This window comes from Montipora foliosa, chromosome 11, assembly GCF_036669935.1.
Source record: "Montipora foliosa isolate CH-2021 chromosome 11, ASM3666993v2, whole genome shotgun sequence".
NCBI lineage: Eukaryota > Metazoa > Cnidaria > Anthozoa > Scleractinia > Acroporidae > Montipora > Montipora foliosa.
In genome coordinates this window covers 48,600,357-48,621,541 of record NC_090879.1, presented here as the reverse complement: position 1 = coordinate 48,621,541, position 21,185 = coordinate 48,600,357, and the positions used below count along the sequence as shown (strand labels likewise).

The window sequence follows — 21,185 nt, the reverse complement described above, 5'->3', positions numbered from 1 at the left end:
CAGTTAAATTTTAACTGTTGATGTTAAAAGTTGCTTTCGTAGTTGATTATGACTGCCAGGCCAGGATTCTAACATGCCGCCCAGAAAAAAATGCGCAATTTTCTGTGTATGGGCGCTAATAAAGGGTAAAATTCCGCGCAGTAAGGATACGCAATGTAATAGTACCGAACGGTGCCCTTGCCGGATGTTCTCTCTGGAAGTACGTTTGCGCCATGCATGTCATTTCACATCTGCACACACTCTAGTCATTGGTAAGCTTGAAGGCATTCGTCCGGCTTCAACCAAACATGGACGAAAAAGTACATACAAAGGGACCGTTCACTTTTCATAACGTAGGGGACTGATGGTATTTTTTTGTGCGGGGGGGGGGGGGGGGGGCATGCCAAACAAATGGCTTTAAGGCGGGTGGGGCCGAATATAAATGGTTTGTAAGGGGGAGGCAGCCCAAAAAATTACCTTAAAATGTTGTAATGACATTTATTTTTCCCCGTCTTCGAGACCTTTTCAAATTGAAACCTACCTCTAGGGACAATACTTTTTTTACAACTTTTGCCTTAATATTAGCATAAACTTTTAGCACTTTTCCTGATTATTTATTTTTACAAGCACTTATATATATAACATGATGCCTGGCCGAGCAGAACCGTACGCAAATGAGGCAAAATATGAACAATGACATCTCAAAATTTTGGTCTTTCATCAAGTTACAAGTTTCTTACGACGGTTAGATAAACACAGTGACTTAACGAACAAGCAAACGAAGAATGGCTGAACACCATCACAAGAAGTTTCCAGCGAAAACCTTGACATTTATTTATTTCTCCTTTTCCACCTTTTTTTTCAGAAAATGGCAAGCAAGAGGAAGGACTTTAGTCCCAAGAAAAAAGAGCGTAACACCCATGTGAAGCGTGCTAGTATCGAGCAAATTGATTTGACCAGTTGTGAAGATGATGTCTCAAATGAAATCAGAAAAAAACTATCGTTCGAAGAGGAACGTTCTACTCAGGTAAAAATTAAAGAAGAAGTGGAGGTCGATGATTACGACTGTTATCGTTATAAACAAACAGCATATGTAAGAGATGACCGACGATTGCCCAAATACAGCGAAAGTAGTCCTAATCTCGAAGAGATTTTCAACATCTGTCTACTGCACAACGTTCCAGACGAGAAGATTGTAAAAGTAAAACCAACACGAATAAAAGAAACCGTTACTTTTGTTGTACAGCCAGATTTGATCAATCTAAGGCACCCTTACGACCTAGAAGCCGACGACACGTCAGGAGCCTTCATCAAACGAGACCAGGTCCATTTTTATGAAGCAAAGAGTACCGCGGAAGGAGAGTTAGCCTTGTCTTCTGAAGTTCGAGTAACCAGAAACAAAAAGGGACAAGTCGTCGGTGGAACATACAATCGTCGCAAAAATGGCGTGTGGAAAGCGAAGACTGCGAAGCTCAGGAAGCTCTATGCTGTTGTACGTAAGCGGGCGGTTCACAAGAATACCCTTCAGTCGTTTGCTACTGCATTCACTCGGTACGTGATTTTCGTTATGACGCTGGAAGAGTACAATGAAGTTCACGGGAATTTGGAAAATCTTAAGGAATACAAACTATCCTCGAACACAGGGCATGCAGTACCCATCGTTCCCGCAAAGCATGGAAACGCCAAGAGTCAGGACTCGCCGGATTTTAGGCCTACGGAGCATTCCCTTAAGAAAGAATGCAAACAAACCGTCCAGGTCTCCAACAAAGCTCCGCGCATTTTAGCCAAAACCCTTGGGCAGACAGATGAGACTATTTTAAGCAGTACGACAGATTCCACGCGCCTTAGAAATCCTAAGCAAGCATCCAACTACAAATTCAATTATGGAAGTGTATCGCGATCTGACCAAGACGAGATAAGCAACGTCATTCTAGCCCTTCTTGAACAAAACCATGACTCAGATTCCGTTGTGCTTGATGATAACCAGCCGTTTATAAGGGAAGTTATCTTTCGTCATGGACGTCAGCCGTCAATCGTTGCATTTACCGACCAAACCATAAAGGACGTGTCGCGATTTTGCATGAGATCGGGCAGTTTGACTCATTTCTCGCCGTTACTCATAGACACAACTTTTAATATCGCTGAGTATTATTTCACTCAAACAGCTTATGAGAATTTAAGCTTGCGAAAGAAAGACACTGGCAAACACCCATGGTTTCCTGGACCTATCTTAGTTCATAGGAACAAGACAACTGAAGACTTCAAGTATTTCTGGCAATCTGTTAAACGAGAGAACTGTCAGCTTGAAGGTTTGCATGTACTGGGATCTGATGAAGATGAAGCCCTTTTTACTGGAATACTCCAAGAAACAACCGGTACCATTCACCTTCTGGGGCTGGAACACGTCCAGGCAAATGTTGAAAAGAAGCTATCAGAATGTAATTTCCCAGTCCAGGAAAGAAAAATCATTATGGCCGATATTTTTGGAGGGCGGCCAATGGGAGAAGATGGCTGCTTGTATGACTGCGAAAGTGAAGAAGAATTCGACCAGAAATGCGAAACGTTTAAAAAGAATGGGATGAATTGGAGAAGTCGACAACGAAGAACAACCCGCTTAAATTCACAAAGTACTTTGCCAAATACAAGGAAATCCAGTTAAGAAACAAGATGGCCAAATACGTTCGCGACCGTGCAGGCGTCAGGAGAGGTTTTGGCCAAAACCCCATAGAGTGGATGCACTACATGTCCAAGGTCGAGATTGATGAATTGGGAAATGGTGTTGGTCACAGAGATGTCAACCTGACGACGGCATTACGAAGCCTCAAAGGGAGAGTTTTACGTCTGCACAAAGACGCTGCGAAAGCCTTGTACGGGGACGGTGCATACAGGTTGGACAAAGCCTACACCAACTTTGTCGTAACTTATGACGAATGGCAAGACCTGTTACCAGGCGAGAGGAAAGCACTGTTAAGGAGATTCTTTACAGAGGTGTGCCGTCCAGTTGTCACCAATGAGGGTAAACAGAAGGAAAGTAGCCCACAAGTAGCAAAGGTTACTCCGTCGACCCCCGAGACTCAGAGTTTTAGACGTCTCTCTGTTGCTGTTGAAGAATTCGGCATACCCAGCGAAGTAGTGCCTGCGACTACACTAAGGGACATGTTCAGGAATTCAGAGGCGCTTTTGAATGAGCCAGGCGCGATCATGCCAGCGGCTTCTGATGATCCCAGAATGAGAACAGTGAAAAGTAGGCATGGCAAAGCTCCTCTTATCGTCAAGCCAGTAAAAGCTGGTCATCAGCTTGATTGTCCGTGCAGCGTTTTCAAGGCTGTCGGGATCTGCCAAGATACGATTGCCGTGGCCGAAGATCTCGAGTGCCTAAAAGAATATCTCGAGGAAATCAAAAGAAAATTTCAGAGAAGAAAGGGACCAAGTGTAAACCTCGCAGCAGCATATAATAGCAGGAGGACACCTAAAGAGCAAGGTATGAAGCCGAACGAGATCCAAAAGGCTTTTAGAAGGAAACGAAACGACACGTCACAATCGTGGGTGCCAACCACTTCTTCTGCGATGTCCAGTCAGAGTGTCAACAGCACAGCAATGCAGGACACGCCTTCGTCAAAGCATCAGCAACAACAACCTTACTGCAATTTACCACAGCAGTACTGTGGACAGGAAAATTCATCTGCCGTGGTGTTACAAGAACAACCCATTTATACAGCTTCGACAACGACGCAACAGCACCAAAGTTTTCCGCCTGTGAGTGCTACATTCTATCAAACGCAACAACCACAATTTGGTTCGTTTCCGTCAACAGCAATTCCACAACAACAACAGGTCCCGGCCTCCTTCGCACAACCTTTTAAGGTCCCGATGTCAACAAATTTTTCCCAACAGTCTCAACAACTTAGCTCAGCTTCCCTTTTGGCCCCACAACAGGCGTGGCATTCTGGTTGGTCACCCTATCAGTATGAAGTCTGCCTCCTTTCGAACTCAGCCAAAAAGTGCTACGGTTGCAACCAGGACTTTGCCGATAAATATCGACAAGAGCCTCATAACGTGGTTATACGCCACACTGACAGGCGAATCAGAGGAAAAGACCTGGATGGGAACATTCAATTTAACTCTGACTTTACCCATACGTACTATCATTGTAATATCGGTCATATTACCAGAAAAAATCCCTTCTTCGACGGGAAAGTGTGCTGTTCCGCGCAACTAAAACTGACCCCAGAACAAGAAAGCGTAATTATAAACGCAGGAATGTACGTTGAACATTTTTAGGTAGATGTGATGTGATGCAAGGTTCGTTGCAAATCTCCTCTTGTATCGTTGCATAGTGAACATGTATAGCACACCAATTTTCGGGTACTTTAATATCGGAAAATCGCCTCGAACTCACTTTCCAAGTTTATTTCCTATTTTTATGTCGATTCCAGGTTTCATTTCACTCTCTTAATTTAAATATTGAAATGTTAATATGTAACTGAAATATTGAGTAAGAGCTAGAATGAGCAGTGTTTTGTTACCGTTGGCAGTTATAGTCGTAGGTTGCCTGTTTCAGAAGTCCTGTGCCAAAAGAGGAAATATTAAGTATACGCAGGACTGAACGTTTAACCTTCAATTAAGGAGTTGTGATGGTCGCAATAGAAATGTATGCACAGGACTTAAAACGTCCATACTCAGAGGTTCTTTTTATTATAACAACGTTTGTATATAGTTAGCTAAAGAATTTAAGTGCGGACTCTAGGTGAAGATCGGCTTACAGCCCTGAAACCACGTGTGAAGTTTTGTTTTCCGAGTGTGTCTACTATATGAGGGTCGCTTTATGACCAAAGTAATATATGTAGTAGTTGTGTGCATTAAGCAGTTACAGTTTCAGTTACAGTATCACTGAGTTGTCTTAATATTTTTTTATTTCGAATTCAGTTTGTATTTCAGGCTTTTGAAGACTTAATTCCTCTGACTTCATTTTAATTTTTAAATATTTACATTTATATCTAAAGTATCGTTTCAATACTTAAATAACTTTTCGGAATTATTGTTCGTTGTCATTAGCAGTTACAGTTACAGTTGCAGTTAAAGTTAGCAGTTTCCAGTTTCAGTTGTCTGACATACAGAGTAAAGACAAAATGTTTTGTTCTATTGTCTATTGCAGGTTTAGTGAAACTTTGATTGCCAATCAATACAACAGGGTTTACATACCGTCAACAAATATTTAGTTATTTATTGGGGGAAGGGGGGGGGATTGCAGCGCAATCTAAGGGTTTTGCACTCCATGTGAATATATTTTACTGTGACTAAAATTAACGAAAGCCCCTCAAACTGAACCGCGAACGTGTTTGCTGACGTGCAAAAATGCTTGCAAGGCTTATAATTAGAGCTTAGTTTATGAGAAAAACACTCGTATTACTCGTATGTATTGGTATGTATCCGTATGTTAGTCGTATGTATCCGTGTGTTAGTCGTATGTATCCGTGTGTTACTCGTATGTTAGTCGTATGTTAGTCGTATGTATTCGTATGTATCGGTATGTTCCGTATGTTACTAGTATGTTCCTCGTATGTACTCGTGTGGTGTTTTAGTCATGATCTTCTCCTGCAGCTCATAGCTGTCTAGGAGTGTCGCGGTCGTCTAGCGTGGTGGTTTACAACTGTATCGCCGTACAAGTTTAGTGGTTTTTTGGGCCTCCTGTTCTTCAAGTTTAGCGGCCTTTGGGTTAGCGGATACTCTCCCAAGCACAGGCTTACATGGGTCACGCGGTGTACCAGTGTCGCTGTCTTCGGGATAGCAGTCCTATATGAGCTTTTTGCGGTGTGGGGGCTCATGGCTGGGTTGTCAGGTTTTTCCAGCTATGGGTACAATTTCCATCTTGGAGCTGGCTGCCAATAGTGGAAGCTCCAGGATGTCTAAGGCACCCAACCTTCACTTAGCGACGAAGTTAAACCATTTCCATCCAAGTAATGCGAGGAAAGTGTTTTCAGTCATGCATGAACAAACTAAACACGTCCAAGGCAACTGGCCTGGATAGAATATCTGCGAGGCTTATTCGCGAGTGTGCCGATCTCATTTGTGTGCCCATATGCGATATTTTTAATCAATCTTTTAGTCAGGGTAAACTTCCAGAAGAGAGTTAAACCCCTTTTCAAGCAAAGCGATCGAGACGACGTAAACAACTATCGTCCGATCTCGGTTATCCCAGTCGTGGTCAAGGTAATTGAAAAAATCGTTTACGAAAAAAAACGTATGCCTATTTAGAGGAGCACGATGTACTGAACATCAATCATTCGGATTTTCGTGCTATTCATTCAACTGTTACAGCTTTGCTTGAGGCAACTGACTCCTGGGCTTTATAGTCGGGAAAATCAACGCGGTTATTTTCCTAGGTCTGAAGAAAGTTTTCGCTACCGCTGACCACAAGGTTCTTTTATCTAAGCTTGACTTTTATGGTATATCTGGGAATTCATTAGAATGGTTTCAGTCGTATTTGGAGAACCGTATATAATGCTCAGTTGGTGGGTCCTTATCGGACAGCCGTGTATTGACCTGCGGTGTCCCTCAGGGAACTATCCTCGGTCCACTCTTATTCTTACCATATATAAATGACCTTTCAAATTGTTTGTCACACTGTGAACCGAGGATGTACGTCGATGACACGCATCTGATATATGCGGATAATGAAGTAGGTAGCATTGAATCATGTCTTAGTGAGGACCTCTTGGATGTGCATACATGTACTTGGTTAAATGCAAACAAACTTACGCTATGCTGATACGATCTGGCCAAAGGCTAAATACCATTGCTGCTTCCCCCTCAATCTTAATGAACGGTACTCGGGTGAAACAGATGCAACTACAAAATCCTTGGTGTAACAATTGACGACACATTCTGCTGGAATTGCCACATCGAAAAACTAACCAAAACGATCGCTTCTGAAATCGGTGCTATGAAACGTGTTAGGCACCTGGTTCCCCAGGCGACCTTACATCTTAAAGACCAAGCTTCATTACAACCTCACTTTGACTATTGTAGTACTGTTTGGGGAACCTGTGGAGTAACTTTACAAGACAAGCTGCAAAAATTGCGGAATAGAGCACCCGCGTTTTAACATTATTTAACTATGGCGTTGATGCTGGCCAATTGTTGGAAATTCTGGGGTGGGAAAATCTTGATCGGCAGCGAAACATACAAAAGACCACCATGGTATTCAAATGCCTACATGTACATGGGTTAGCTCCGGACCCTTTAGCATCCTAGTTTTCTGAACGAAATACACGCCACAACTTGAGGGACTCCGAGAACAAACTTTATGTTGGATAGCCACGCATAAATTATGTCCAAAATAGTTTTAGTTATAGTGACGCCACACTGTGGAATGGCCTTCCTTGTGAGGCAAGGTTCGCGGAATCCCTCAAAGGCCGTTAACACGACAGAAAAATTTGGTCCGGACCCGCCAAAAAAAGCGGTACGGACCCATAACTTTTGTTAAGAAACACTGGAGTTTCTACAGGGCCATCTGTAGAAACTCCAGTGTTTCTTTACAAAAGTTATGGGTCCGTACCGCTTTTTTGACGGGTCCGGACCCAAATTTTTCTGTCGTGTTAACGGCCTTTCAGGTTGTTCAAACACGCAATTAGCAAAGCTCGATAAGACACGGCATTCACGGAAAGCAACTTGTTAATATAGTTTAATTTATAATTATAGTTGTGTAGTTATAGTTTTGATCTTTCTGTAACTAGCTGATGAATTGCCCGTACCGTGGTTAAATAAAGTTTCATTCATTCATAACCCAGATTGAGTGAGCCAATCAGAAAGCTAGCTGAGGCTAGATATGCAATATCCGAGATTGAAAATGTAATAATTAACAATTATTCTTTGAAATCGAAAATGTGCAAGCGGCACAAAGCATGCGCGAAAGTGTTTACAAAAGCTTCAAACATGGCAAATCTAAATAACCTTCATTAAAATCCTCGTCACAAACAGCAAAATGGTCATTTAGCACCGTTTAAATCAGCAATCTTATTCGAAATTCTGCTTGTTAAAACATTTTCACCGTTCGATCAAAGTTTTTGAGGTTCATTTGAAATGGAAATTGAAAGTGCAGTTGGTAAATGATCCACATGAAATGGTGGCTCTAATTGAGGTGAGCGTTAGTTTGTTGTAAAATGACCCGACTTGTTTCCTTGCAACCATGTGGAAATTTCTTAAACATTTTTTTGATTCCTCGATTTCACTAAGAAATTCGTTTTGGTGGGCGACCAGCCCTACAAGAGAGAATTACTAAGAGTGAAACAAATTGTTGGCGTGCAGGGTTTTCATTAGAAGCCGGCAACCGGCGAACTCCGGCGGCTACTTTCGATATCAGCGCCGCCTACTTTTGCTGACTTTTGCCATTCGAACTCTCAAAGTTTACTTTTTCATTTGAAGGCTTTTAACATTGCATTGAAGTTATAAAAACAAAGGCACTCGTAAATGAAAGTTCCTTACTTTGATATTAGGTCTCATTTTTTGCTACGGCCGCTACATCGACGACTGCATCGGCGCTATTTCATCCAGCAGAGAAGAACTCGATCAATTTATAACCTCCGTCAACTCTTTTCATCCGGCTCTTAAATATACCTGGGAAATTTCGGAAACTTCATTGGCTTTCCTAGATATCAAAGTTTCTATTACAGGCAACGTGCTATGTACTAGTGTGCACTACAAACCTACTGATTCACACAGTTATTTGTTGTATTCATCGTCACATCCATCACATGTCAAGAACTCCATTCCTTATTCTCAATTTCTTAGACTTCGGCGTCTATGTAGTGATGACTCCGATTTTTCCAGCAAATCAGAGGACACGTGCCAGTTCTTCGAAAAACGTGGCTATCCTGTCTGTCATTTTTGTTTCCGTTTTAGCAGCCACTTTCTCGTTGCAGTATCATAGGAGTTGTCGTTCTTTAATAAACAGTAACTGTTTTCAAGTTAAGCTATGATCGTCGCATTTATGAACGATCATTATCCCTGTTTCTGAACAGCATGTTGTCTGGGTATATATTAATTTCGCTACGAACGAACGAACCATTCACCATTTTTTGATGCTTTTAGGAAGCTTGCTGCGATTTTTGCTACGCTTGGATGTTTGGAGGAAGTGTACGGCAATTTCGCGAGGCTTTAAGAACGAAGCATTCAAAATTTCGGAGCGCTATTACAGTCAGTCATTATTGCTGTTTCTGAACAACATGGTATAAGGATATTAGGGACACATTCGCAACATTTGTGAATGCTATTTTGGACGATTTTTATAGTTTTCTATGCCTATACCATATTTTAGTCGCTGCTCTTTGAGAACGAAGCATACGACATTTTTGAGCAGCACAGCCTCCTTTGTTCATCGAAGTTTTTCGTTCTCTCACCACCTGACACTTCCATGGCTTCGCTTTTTAAGAACGAGGCATTCAACATTTCGGAGCGCTATTACAGTCAGTCATTACTTCTGTTTCTGAACAGCATGTTGTCAGGTTATTAAGGACACATTCGCAACATTTGTGATTGCTGTTGTGGACGATGTTTATAATTTTCTATGCCTATATCGATATTTTAGTCACTATATGTTTTGAGGAAGTGTCCGGCGATTTTGCGACGCTTTAAGAACGAAGCATTCAACACTTCGGAGCGCTATTACAGTCAATCAGTATTACTGTTTCTGGACAACATGGTATAAGGATATTAAGGACACATTCGCAACATTTGTGAATGCTATTCTGGTCGATTTTTATAGTTTTCTTTGAGCATATCCATATTTTAGTCGCGGTATCGCTACTCTTTGAGAACGAAGCATACAACATTTTTGAGCAGCACAGCCTCCTTTGTTCATCGAAGTTCTTCGTTCTCTCACCATCTGACACTTCCATAGCTACGCTTCAAGAACGAGGCATTCAACATTTCGGAGCGCTATTACAGTCAGTCATTATTTCTGTTTCTGGACGGCATGTTGTCAGGGTATTAAGGACACATTCGCAACATTTGTGATTGCTGTTTGTTTATAATTTTCTATGCGTATATCGATATTTTAGTCTCTATATGTTTTGAGGAAGTGTACGGCGATTTCGCGACGCTTTAAGTACGAAGCATTCAACATTTCGGAGCGCTATTACAGTCAGTCATTATTCCTGTTTCTGAACAGCATGCTGTCGGGGTATCAAGGACACATTCGCAACATTTGTTAATGCTATTCTGGTCGATGTTTATAATTTTCTACGCGTATATCCATATTTTAGTCGCTACTCTTTGAGAACGAAGCATACAACATTTTTGAGCAGCACAGCCTCCTTTGTTCATCGAAGTTTTTCTTTCTCTCACCACCTGACACCTCCAAAAGTCGGGTCGACTTTTCAAATAACGGGTCGTCACGACCTGATCGGATCGTCACGATCCGTCGAGATATTTGAAGCTGCCTCAGGCAGTTCGACTTCCGGGAGTAAATCTTACTTCCTTTTTAAACTTCACGACCCGACATCCGGTGAGTCGGGCCGTCAACAGCAATTGACGACCCGACTCAGTTCATGTATATTGGACATGTGTGACATGCCCCCAGACCCCCCTAGAAGACAGGGCCTTACGGCCCCTTAATTGAAACAGCCGCCTACTACTCTTACCATCTGCCTACTTCAAATTTTATTGAAAACCCTGGGCGTGAAGATTGTTTAATTTTCAGCAATAATTATCTGGAAAAATGAAGTCAAACACTGGTTGGCAAACTCTTCTCTTACCTTTGAAAACTTTCAGGCCAAATTTTGTGGCCTTCTTTGTCTTCTGTAGCACAGCATCATCTTATATTCTCAATATTTCCAATTCATAAATGCTGGCGAGTTTACGCCGGTCATTTTGTTTTGTTTGGATCAAGCGTTATTCACTCCGTAGGGAGTGAATAATGCTCAATTACTCCGAGATAGCGAACCAATCAGATTGCTTGAAAGACCAAGATCACTGAGTGAGTATATACTAATTTCATTTCTTATATCACTAACTCGGTGAGCGGGCAAAATGAACCAAATCCCGTGCTGTTATTGGCTACCCGAGCGGGCAAGATGGAACTATACTGCCCGCTCGGGATTACTCGCTTGATCCCGCAAGATCAAAGTTTTATCCCATATAATAAATCCTATATTGACCAAGCTTGTGCGGTCAAGATGGGTGGATATTGGTCAAGTTCGTTTTTTGCGTGTTTATGGACCGAGACGAAGTAACCATATATAATGGACATTCATTAAGAAAATCGTGTTGTTACATGCAGGGACTAGTTCCCTGATATGAGTTTGCACAGTGGCATCAACTTTGGGGACGACTTCCTTTCATTTTATACAAAACTGTACTGCACTTACCTGAAGCATTGTTATCGTTTCTTGTCGCTACTGAATTCATCTCCTCGCTACCTGTCTTCACTTCCAGTCTGCCTTCAGCGTTAGAATTTGTTTCTTGGCCTTCAATGTTTAGTCTCTTTTTCTGCGCAGCATTACCTCCTTTGATGTGTTCTTCTTGTCTCTTCCTTTTCTTTGCTCGCTCCGAGCCTAGGATGTGAATAACAAAATGATTGTACATTAAACTCATTATACGATAAATTTTTTCGGCAAGATAAGAATATAAGAAATTAGGTTGATGAATGAAGCTATGAGCTACATGTATTCCCTTTTCTGAATAATTAAATTTCCAGCCACGATATGACTGAAACAAACACGTCCTCAAGCAGATGACAGGGTTGTGGTAGAGTTTTTTTCGTAAACCATTGCCGCTGAGCGACCCCCGAGACAAGTCCCTCAGGCCAGAAGGTGGAGTCTTGTTTTGAGGGTGGGAGGAGGAAGAAGGGATAAGGAAAAACATCACTTAACAGTTAACATAACGACACCGGACAACGTGCAGTTGACTGCATGCAGAATTTTTTGAAGCGAAAAAAGAAACTAAAATTTTCAATCCAGCGGTCTTCTTCTGAACCTTAAGTTGCGTTAAGTTCTTGGAAAACAGTTAGCTACTTTACGGTACGGAAGACAACGATGTTCCATCTACATGTTCCAGCACTGGGCAAAGTCCTTTCGACTTATGGTTGTTTCTGCCTCAGTGGCCTCATACACCACAAGCCTTTTCTGATTCTGATACTGAAAGTCGTAAGATGTTTTTGGTCTAATGTCAATTAGCCAAAGAGATTATTTGGCAGACTGACCTGTTAGCTGCACATCTTTTGCGTCTTGCTTTGGGTCGGCGACCGGTGTTGTTCCTGGTTCTGTCAGTGTAAGGCTCGGTGGCCTGTTCAGATTGTTTTTATTTATGAGTCTCTTTTTCATTTTTCGTATGCTTGATGGGGTTTCATCACTACTGTCTTCTGATTGGTCAGACTCACTATCAAAGAATTTGATTGGTCCTTTGAGTTTGTCTTCTGGGCCTGAAGGGAAAATGAAATGGAGTATAAGGTAAAGTCTGCTACGAGCCTTGAAGGCCCACCAGGCCGGCGCTTATCTTCAGTTTCTGTAGCATGAAGCGACTAGGAGTATTTCTAATACCCCCTGGATGGGATGCTAGTCCATCGCAGGGTTACCCCCAGCATTAAATTCAACGGTACCCATTTATACACCTGGGTGGAGAGAGGCACCGTGACAGTAAAGTGTCTTGCCCAAGAACACGGCCAGGGCCAGGACCCGAACCCGGACCACTCGATCCGGAGTCGAGCACACTAACCATGAGGCCACCTCCCAAAAAAATGGAATGGAGTATGGTCCTTTCAAAACTGTTTATGTCAGCAAGACAACAAACTGTTGCGCAGTGTAGCAATAGCGCATATGAGCCCACTATGGGTTTCAGTACATACAAAACATACCGAACAAGCCCATAAGGTACTCAACACTTCAACACAACACAATCTTTATTTAAAATCAACTTCAGGCCTCGGTTGTTCAAAAGGTGAATAACGCTATCCACCGGATAAATTACTATCCAGCAGATAAACACTAACAAAACCAATTGAGTTATCCAACGGACAGCGCTATCCACCCTTCGAATAATACTGATACACAAAAGAATAAATAATTAGCGAAAGTACTAAGGTAAGATGTGCATAAAAAATGGTAAAACTAAATGGAATGAAATTCCATAGGATTAGACACAAATGGCATACCAGTCGTTATCAAATTACTTCAGTAATACTAGTAGTAATCTCGGATTATTAAAGTGCGATTCACAGTTGCTATATATGGAAGCAAACGAGAAGGGTATCATTGGCATCAGGGCTGACATGTTGATCATTTCCGAGTTTCCAACTTCTTTTTCAAAGCAAGTTAAAGCACAAATTGCTGTGCTTAATAATTATTACTTCTACTTTTCGTGTGAATAAAGTGAAAGTACAATAATCTACGTCAGCAAATTAAGCTTGACGGTGGTCAGTATTAACTAACTGCTTGATTCAGGCAGGGCTCGCGTTCCCATTTGAATCCTTTAAAAATGCTTTCACGACAAAAATCCCTGTTGGGGGTTGGTATCTGGATGGACTGGACTGGAAGACTATAGAGGTTGCCTTCGTAGACGCCATATGCAACATGACGCCTTCTTTTCAATAGGAATACTCATATTTAACGGCCTGGCCCGGGTTGCTCGAAGCATGGTTTGCGCTAAACAGCATTAAATACCATGGAAATATATAGGTTTTGACACCTCTTAACCAACGGTTAGCACAAACTAGGCCTCGAACAACCGGCCCCTGACCGTTACTCATATTTAACGGCCTGACCATTCATCGCCTCAGGAGACATAAATCTTGCATTGGCTAGCGTTTCGACAACCTGAGTGTAATTCCTCTTCAGAGTCCAGGTCAAAGAGTCATTTGACTCTGAAGATGTCTCCTGGTTTCAAACCATTTATGGCTTTCAAATTTGAAACCCTGGCACCCTGAGACTGCAAACGCCTAACTGCAAATTGCAGTTTTGGTTCCCCGTGAAAAACCTCATGCTCAAAGTCTCTAATATCTTGTAAGGGACTTCCATGATATACTACTGTGGCCAGAAGGAGAATGAAACCTATAACTTGTGGTGTTGACTGTTGGCATGGATGGGTTATGTGGCCCGATAGATTGATGACAGTATGATTTTGGGAAGTAAATATTCTACTGTTATGCAGACCTTCAAGCTTTGTTTAGACTTAACCTAACTGCGGTGACCATAAGTTTTATTCACTTAAACATTGCCCAGCACACTTACATGTCACACCCAAAGCCCCTTACCACCCCACCTGTCCCAGGCCCTTGCAATTGAAACTGCATTTTTCAAAGAAATACATGTACTGCTATCATTTTTAAAACCATCATTGGGTTTGCATGTGGTTACCCCGGGTTCAAATCCCATTCTAACCTCTGGTTTAGATTTGTTTCCGGTTGTCCTGGATTCTACTCTACCACGCTTTGTAAATAGCCAAATGCCAGTTAAGGTTCTGAATCATGTTTCTTTCAGATTATCAAAAGTGGGGTGCCTGTGAACTAGATTGATAGCTAAGTGCACTTCCACTATAAACAAAACATTTACATCTTCTTTTTTTTTCCATTGTTCCAATCAGTTTCCATGCATTGTGTATTCCCCTCCTTGAAAATGCATAAACGCATGAGCATTAACGCTGCTGCTGGACTAATGTGATTGAGAAAATGATTTAGGCCTTTCTTGTGGAGGTAAATTTCCTTCATGAGGATATTGGTTTATTGCCCTATTCTGCTCTGGGAGAAGAACCTTGTAACTGTAACGTTTTGTGACAAAATGGACCCATTCAAGTTTTTAGTTCTCTCAGAGCAAACAAACACAAAATGAGCAGTGTCAGTCCTCTATATTGAAAAGCAGATGCTGCAGTACTTATTCCATTCAAGGACACAAAGAGGACAAATAACAATATTTGAGGCATTCTGAGTTTCCAAGCCGCAGAACTACATGGTCTCTTAATGCTGGATTTATTGCGCTTTTAATCCACACAATAGCTATTAAGTAAATTGCTGTCATTTCTGTGTTTTCCCCCTTTCAGACGAAATTATACAAACCTCAAGATTTACAGTTTGCCCTTACCTGCTGACATTTCAAGCCCATGGCAGGGAGTGTCTGGCACCATGTGAGGTGCTGGCACTGGGATGGGTGTTGGCTAATAAATGCAATAACAATTATAAAATGGATTAACAAGTAACAATATTATCAAAAGTGAGGTCAGTCCGTGTTTTGGATGCCATGGGTATGTGTGTGTGTGTACATGTAGTTTGGGATAGGCAAGAAATTACTGGAGGGGATGGGTTGGGAGGAGGTAAGGCAGGATTTAAACAGGGGAGGGGCCAGATTAAGCTCGCACCATATAGAGAGAAGGGAAATTGAGAGTGGAAGCAATGCAGATGACATGAATTCATGACATACATGTATGGAAGTCAGAGCCTTAGGAAAAAATTGTGAGGGTAGAAGGCAGAGAATGCCAACATTTTCCATCATTCAAAAATGTCCTCTTTTTGTGATACAGTGTTATTTACAGTAGGTATCATAAAGTTACAATGTAAGAGTGTCTTAAGTGTATTAGAAACAAGAGGTCCTTGACCAAAAAATGTATGTCAAGGAAATTTAATATCAACTTACTGGACTATATGGATCTTGAGTTTCTGCACAGAGAATGACAGCTGCATGTAAAAAGAGCAGTGTAAAAGATGGAATTAGATGTCTTTATAGGACCTCTTTTGCAGGGAAAAAACTGTATAATGGATAAACCCTGCTCTTGGCAAGCAAGACAAATGTCACAACTGATTCAGTTACCAGATGGAGTCACATTTACAGCTTGTAGCTTTCTTTTCCTTCTTCGTTCTCCTCTATCTGTAAACCAAACATGTTCGGACAGTAAGAGTCAAGGTCACTCTTTTGTAAGAGCAAAGTTATCGCATTTGGAACAGGATTCACAACGAAAAGATCAACCCAACTCAACATGAAATTATCACTACAACAAATTAGTCCTTGTTGTTTCAGAATCACTTTACCTGCACTATTCTGAACATCCTCCTCAAATGCTTTTGGCTGCATGGACTTTGTTCTCCTAAGCCGCCCAACCATAAGTGGTGTACCTGGTTCAGAAGTTTCCACTACTGGGAAGAGGTCTTCAGATACTAGCTTGCCACTTTGCCGACAGCTCTCCACCCACAAAACAGACACAAGGTGGATGCCTCTTTTTAAGGCCTTGTCTCTTGTGGCTTTTTTGCCATCTTTGAATATCTGTTCAAATATGCATGTACATGTACCAGTGCATAATTATTATACGAAAAAAGAATTTTTCACTGTGACCGGCTTCTACATGTCTTATTTTATTGAGTCAATGATCAATGAAAAATCCTTGAAAAGATTCCCAAATAATAATAATTTACATACTCACTTTCATAATAAGTGCAATAGTTATTTCATGTTGATGTAATCCACACTTCCAATTGAACGGCTCCCAGCTGGCTTAAAAGCTCAGTTGGTACAGTGTGCAGTGCAAGTAAATCATTCTTACAGGCCTTCTGATAGGGTGCGATTAAAAAATGCAAATTATGCGATTTTTTCAGGGCAGATTGTGCGATTAGAGAGGCCAATTATGCGATAAATAATGTAAATTGTGCGATTTTTTTCTCAGCAATTTTAAGCTTGTTTTATAAGGTTTCAGGTTGAGAAAAACACTTTTTTGCTGCCCTAAAGACATTTTGAACACAAAGGAACAGTAATTATGTATCTCGATCGACAGTAGTTGGAATAAAAAAAAAAAAAGAGGTCTTCTGCACTACCGGTGCACCACGTTAAAAGTTGAAAGGACACAGCTAACATGCCAAATGAATGATCAAGGTGCTTGTCAACCACGAACTTTCGCAGATGGTCAATCACAATAGGGCCATACCCCCATTTATACGAGAGAAAATAAGCCGCGGCTTTCTCTGGCAACGGCTTACAAAAGACTCGAATGTTCAACCCGTATAAATGGTACAAAATCTATGTTCAGTAGTTGGAATAAAAAAAAAAAAGAGGTCTTCTGCACTACCGGTGCACCACGTTAAAAGTTGAAAGGACACAGCTAACATGCCAAATGAATGATCAAGGTGCTTGTCAACCACGAACTTTCGCAGATGGTCAATCACAATAGGGCCATACCCCCATTTATACGAGAGAAAATAAGCCGCGGCTTTCTCTGGCAACGGCTTACAAAAGACTCGAATGTTCAACCCGTATAAATGGTACAAAATCTATGTTCACGTCTTTTTCAAGCCACGGCTTATATTGACCTGGGAATATATATTCGTATAAATAGTTCCTTTGGCGTATTTTGTACACCGTGGCCAGAGTAAGCCGCGGCTTATTTTCCCTCGTATAGAGGGCCCTAATATTTCACGACCAGAAAAACATCAGTCCATCGTCCACGTGGAGCGTACCTGTGAGGTACTTTCTTGCTCGATCGTCAGCTGTCAGATTGGGCGGAAGGTGGGAACTTCCTTCTTCATCGAAGAAAAAGCGAGCGTTTTCACAACAAACTTATCCATGAGTAAGTTTTTATCAGTTTTCAACGAAAGAAACTACATTTTGCCGAAAAACTTACAACTTCGCTTATTTTTCACAAATCTCTTCTCTAAGAGAAGGCAACATTTCAGTGGTGTGTATATAAGGCCGTGTTTGTGTTGCACCAATAGAAGGAGACTCGTACCAGGTCCCCGACATGAAAAATAAAGCCTTGAACTTCGAATGTTTACGAAATCGAAGGTGACAAAGGTTTTTTAGCCTTTTTCCAAGATAAATCATCTTAAAAATGGCGTATTTATGCAGGAATTTCTAAGAAACGTGTTGATTTATGTTTCATTTCATGAATTTTGTGCATCCTTTTGTGAATTATGCGATTTTTCGTGAATTGTGCGATCGGATGCGGTTTGAGGTCGATTGTGCGAAATCGCACCATCGCGTAATATCAGAAGGCCTGTTCTTAAGGAAAACGACTTATGATTAGCCTGTAGAAAAGTTAGAAACCCACAATAACTATTTTAGGAAATACATGTAAGACTTACACAATTTCCAGCAATAATTTTACGTGCACTCCTGGGAGTGAGACTTAACAGATTTTACTCTGTTTAACGCCAGGCAATTTTACTCGTCAAATGGGGGCGTCGTAGGGCGCATGAGGGGTCAATAGGTTAATACACTGTAGATTCTCCTTAATAATAGCAATGCAAACTAAAACATACCACATGTGTGACCTCTGGAGTAAACTTTTTAGTCACCTTGAATACAAAAGAAAATAAGCAAGAACAAAAACGTCACAAAATTACAAAAAATAGCAAGAATACAGCAAGCCACGATACATGTAGAACACTGAAAAAGTGATGAATTTATGCTTCAGATCCACCACTGCTATGATCTTCAGTCATCAAGCCATTAGTCTGGATGCACTACTAATGAGAGCTACGCATTTTTTTGTTTAATGAGACGGCTAAATTGCATTATAACAGAAGCCATCAGGCAGGGATTCCTCAAAACAACTCTGGCTACTCACTGTAGCAGAAAACATGTTATTAATCATTACTTTTACAAGACAGTGACTTTCTTGAAATGAGTTAATAATTACCATTGCTCCAAGCATCTCCACTTGTTTTGATATGCCTTCAAATCTGTTTTCAGTGTTTGAACGCACTTCAATGTATGCTACAACGCCTGTGAAACATTCAAAATTCGAATATGATAGAGAATAAAGGACACAATCACCTATTACAGGATATAATATGAACAGGATCTTGTGAGTGACCAGCTGCCACATGTCTTGATAGAGTGTAACTCAAAAGGTAGAGCAAGTTTGGCGCATCCACAGCACGATCATGAGTTTGAGTCTCGTTCAAGTTCTTTGCAACTGCTCAAGTCACTTGATTTAACTGCAATGATCACTTTCAGTTACAAAATTTGAATGTCACCCAAGGAAAAAGGAACCAGTATTACTTGTCTAAAAAAAGGCACAATTACTGAAGCCCTCAGTATGTTTTTCTCTGGTGGTTCACAGTCATTATTTTGATGGTTTGTGCTTACTGACGACCTGATAGCTCAAAGGGTTGGGCATCCAACAACTTTCTGCGGGATCACAATATCAAATCCTCACTGAACCTACAGTGTTTTCACTCATGTAATCAGTAACCTTACTTTCCCCCTAAACAAAAGGAAACTTCAATTCCCAGATGATTAGTTAGGAAAACCAACATGGCTGCAGTTCCTTTGATTAGGGACACCAAAATGGCCACCATGATGTGACATGAAAACACTCTATACTTACTATACTTCTTAGGTAGAGACCATAAATCTTAGACCTTGTTACACAAACCAAGTTCATTAACCCTTGTCATGGAAATCGTGGACAGCTTAGTGTTGATATCTCATCAAGCCTTATATTGTATCATTAATAACTTCTTACTAACCAAGCGCGAGGGCTGTAGTGGGGAATATTGGCCCGAGGTCGTGGCAGTACGGACCGAGCACAGCGAGGTCGGCACAAAAACGACCGAGAGCCAATATTCCCCAGTACGGCTCGAGCTACAATGTAGCTTGGTTAGTAAGTAGTTTGATATATGGTTTTTTAATTACCTTTTTTTTTTTGGCCCGGGAGAGGAGCAGATAGTAATCTGGAATCCTCCCTGAGACTGAACTTACTTTTCACTACAAGAATCTTGTATTCATCTGTAGTTTTTGTGTATTACTCGCATCAGGTTGTAGGCATATATATAGAAGGACTGATGAACAGAACCTTAACAGCCAAACATATATTGAGTCCAAGGGAGTTTGTCAAGTTTTGGTAGACGAAGATGAAGACTTACATGTACCACAGATGTACTACTGAACAAAAGTTTTTTTTAACATGGAGTAGAAAAGGAGAAAGTCTTCCATGGCAAGTCTCTGGTAATGAGCTCAGTAGGATGTTGTTGGAATTCATTCTTCTAACTGCCACTTATTAGCTCTATGCAAACCATGCCTTTGTTTAAAAAAAACCCTGATGACAGTTTGTGGTTAGTACCTCATAATGTAACATTGTCTGTAGTTAAGTATCATTACACTATCCCTATCCCCTGGCTTAAAGAACCTTATCTTGTGCCACTGGTGTCACTCCAAAAAGGAAAGGAACTTTATTTAAGTGTCCAGTCATTCTAGCACTGAAGCACTAAGTGGAGACACTAAAGACTGAAATTTAAAACAATTACTGGTAACCCAAATCAAGTCAAACGTTGCTTTTGGAGCAGAGGGGAAACCGGCGTACCCAGAGGAAACCTCTCGGTGCAGAGTAGGAAACCAACAAACTCAACCCACATATGACGCAGAGTCCCGGAATTGAACCCAGGCCACATTGGTGGGAGGCGAGTGCTCTCACCACTGCACCATCCCTCCACCCACCCATCTAATGTCAATTATTATCATTCTCTGCCTTGAAATGTAGCCCCTTGCCATGGCGCGCTCAGTAGAATATATTTTTAGCAACTATTGTAGAAACTAGTTCACTTTTACAATAAACAGTGCTTTTATCGTACAATGAAGTCTGACGATGACAACGAAGTCAAACTTACAAAAGTTAGTCATTAAACCTCCTAACACAGTCCCAATCCCATACCTTGAAGTATCTTATCTTGTGTCAGTGGCTGGGTGCATGGAATGTCAATCTCATGAGCTGGACTGCTGTCATTTTCAAATGAACAATGAAAGTTTAAACTTTCATTTTGATCAGGAGAAGTTTCAAGGGTTTCCAGATAGCTTCCTCGTCTTGTAAAGGCTGACCCAAAGCCTTGGGTATTTGATCTATTTAAGTCAGCGCCTTTCAAAATCCTCTTTTCATTAGTGGTGGCTTGATTTGTTTCATTCCTTGAATGCAATGCCTTTAAGAAATAAAAGACATGAATATGGAATTGATCAAGTTTTCATTATTGTCCCATGACAAAAAAAACAGATACATGTATCACTGATCAATCATTGCTTGCAGCATACTGACTTGAAAAAGGTTTTTTTAGCAATACAAATTTTACCATAAAATTTTTTAAACATTGCGCTGTTAACGGATGCTAAATACAAACACCTATTAAATAACATATATAAAAAAAGAGATTAAAATGTACATGTATACAGAAGAGTTGTTATTAATATTGCCACACCATTTACTCACATGCCTGTGAAGTATACACACATAATACACGCTTCTCT

At 41.0% G+C, this 21,185-nt stretch overlaps 1 protein-coding gene across 1 annotated transcript in view; it reads right to left on the bottom strand.

Moving 5' to 3' along the window:
* Positions 1–21,185, bottom strand: part of LOC137974988 (microcephalin-like) — a 34,693-nt gene that overhangs the window by 12,611 nt on the left and 897 nt on the right. Inside the window, exons 2-10 of the mRNA XM_068822018.1 lie at positions 20,602–20,863; positions 18,586–18,671; positions 18,206–18,241; positions 15,989–16,220; positions 15,771–15,827; positions 15,597–15,637; positions 15,048–15,120; positions 12,179–12,397; positions 11,346–11,531 (exon numbers count right to left, since the gene is read on the bottom strand). Coding sequence (XP_068678119.1) covers positions 11,346–11,531; positions 12,179–12,397; positions 15,048–15,120; positions 15,597–15,637; positions 15,771–15,827; positions 15,989–16,220; positions 18,206–18,241; positions 18,586–18,671; positions 20,602–20,863 — 1,192 coding nt within the window. The remainder of the gene's footprint in view (positions 1–11,345; positions 11,532–12,178; positions 12,398–15,047; positions 15,121–15,596; positions 15,638–15,770; positions 15,828–15,988; positions 16,221–18,205; positions 18,242–18,585; positions 18,672–20,601; positions 20,864–21,185) is intronic.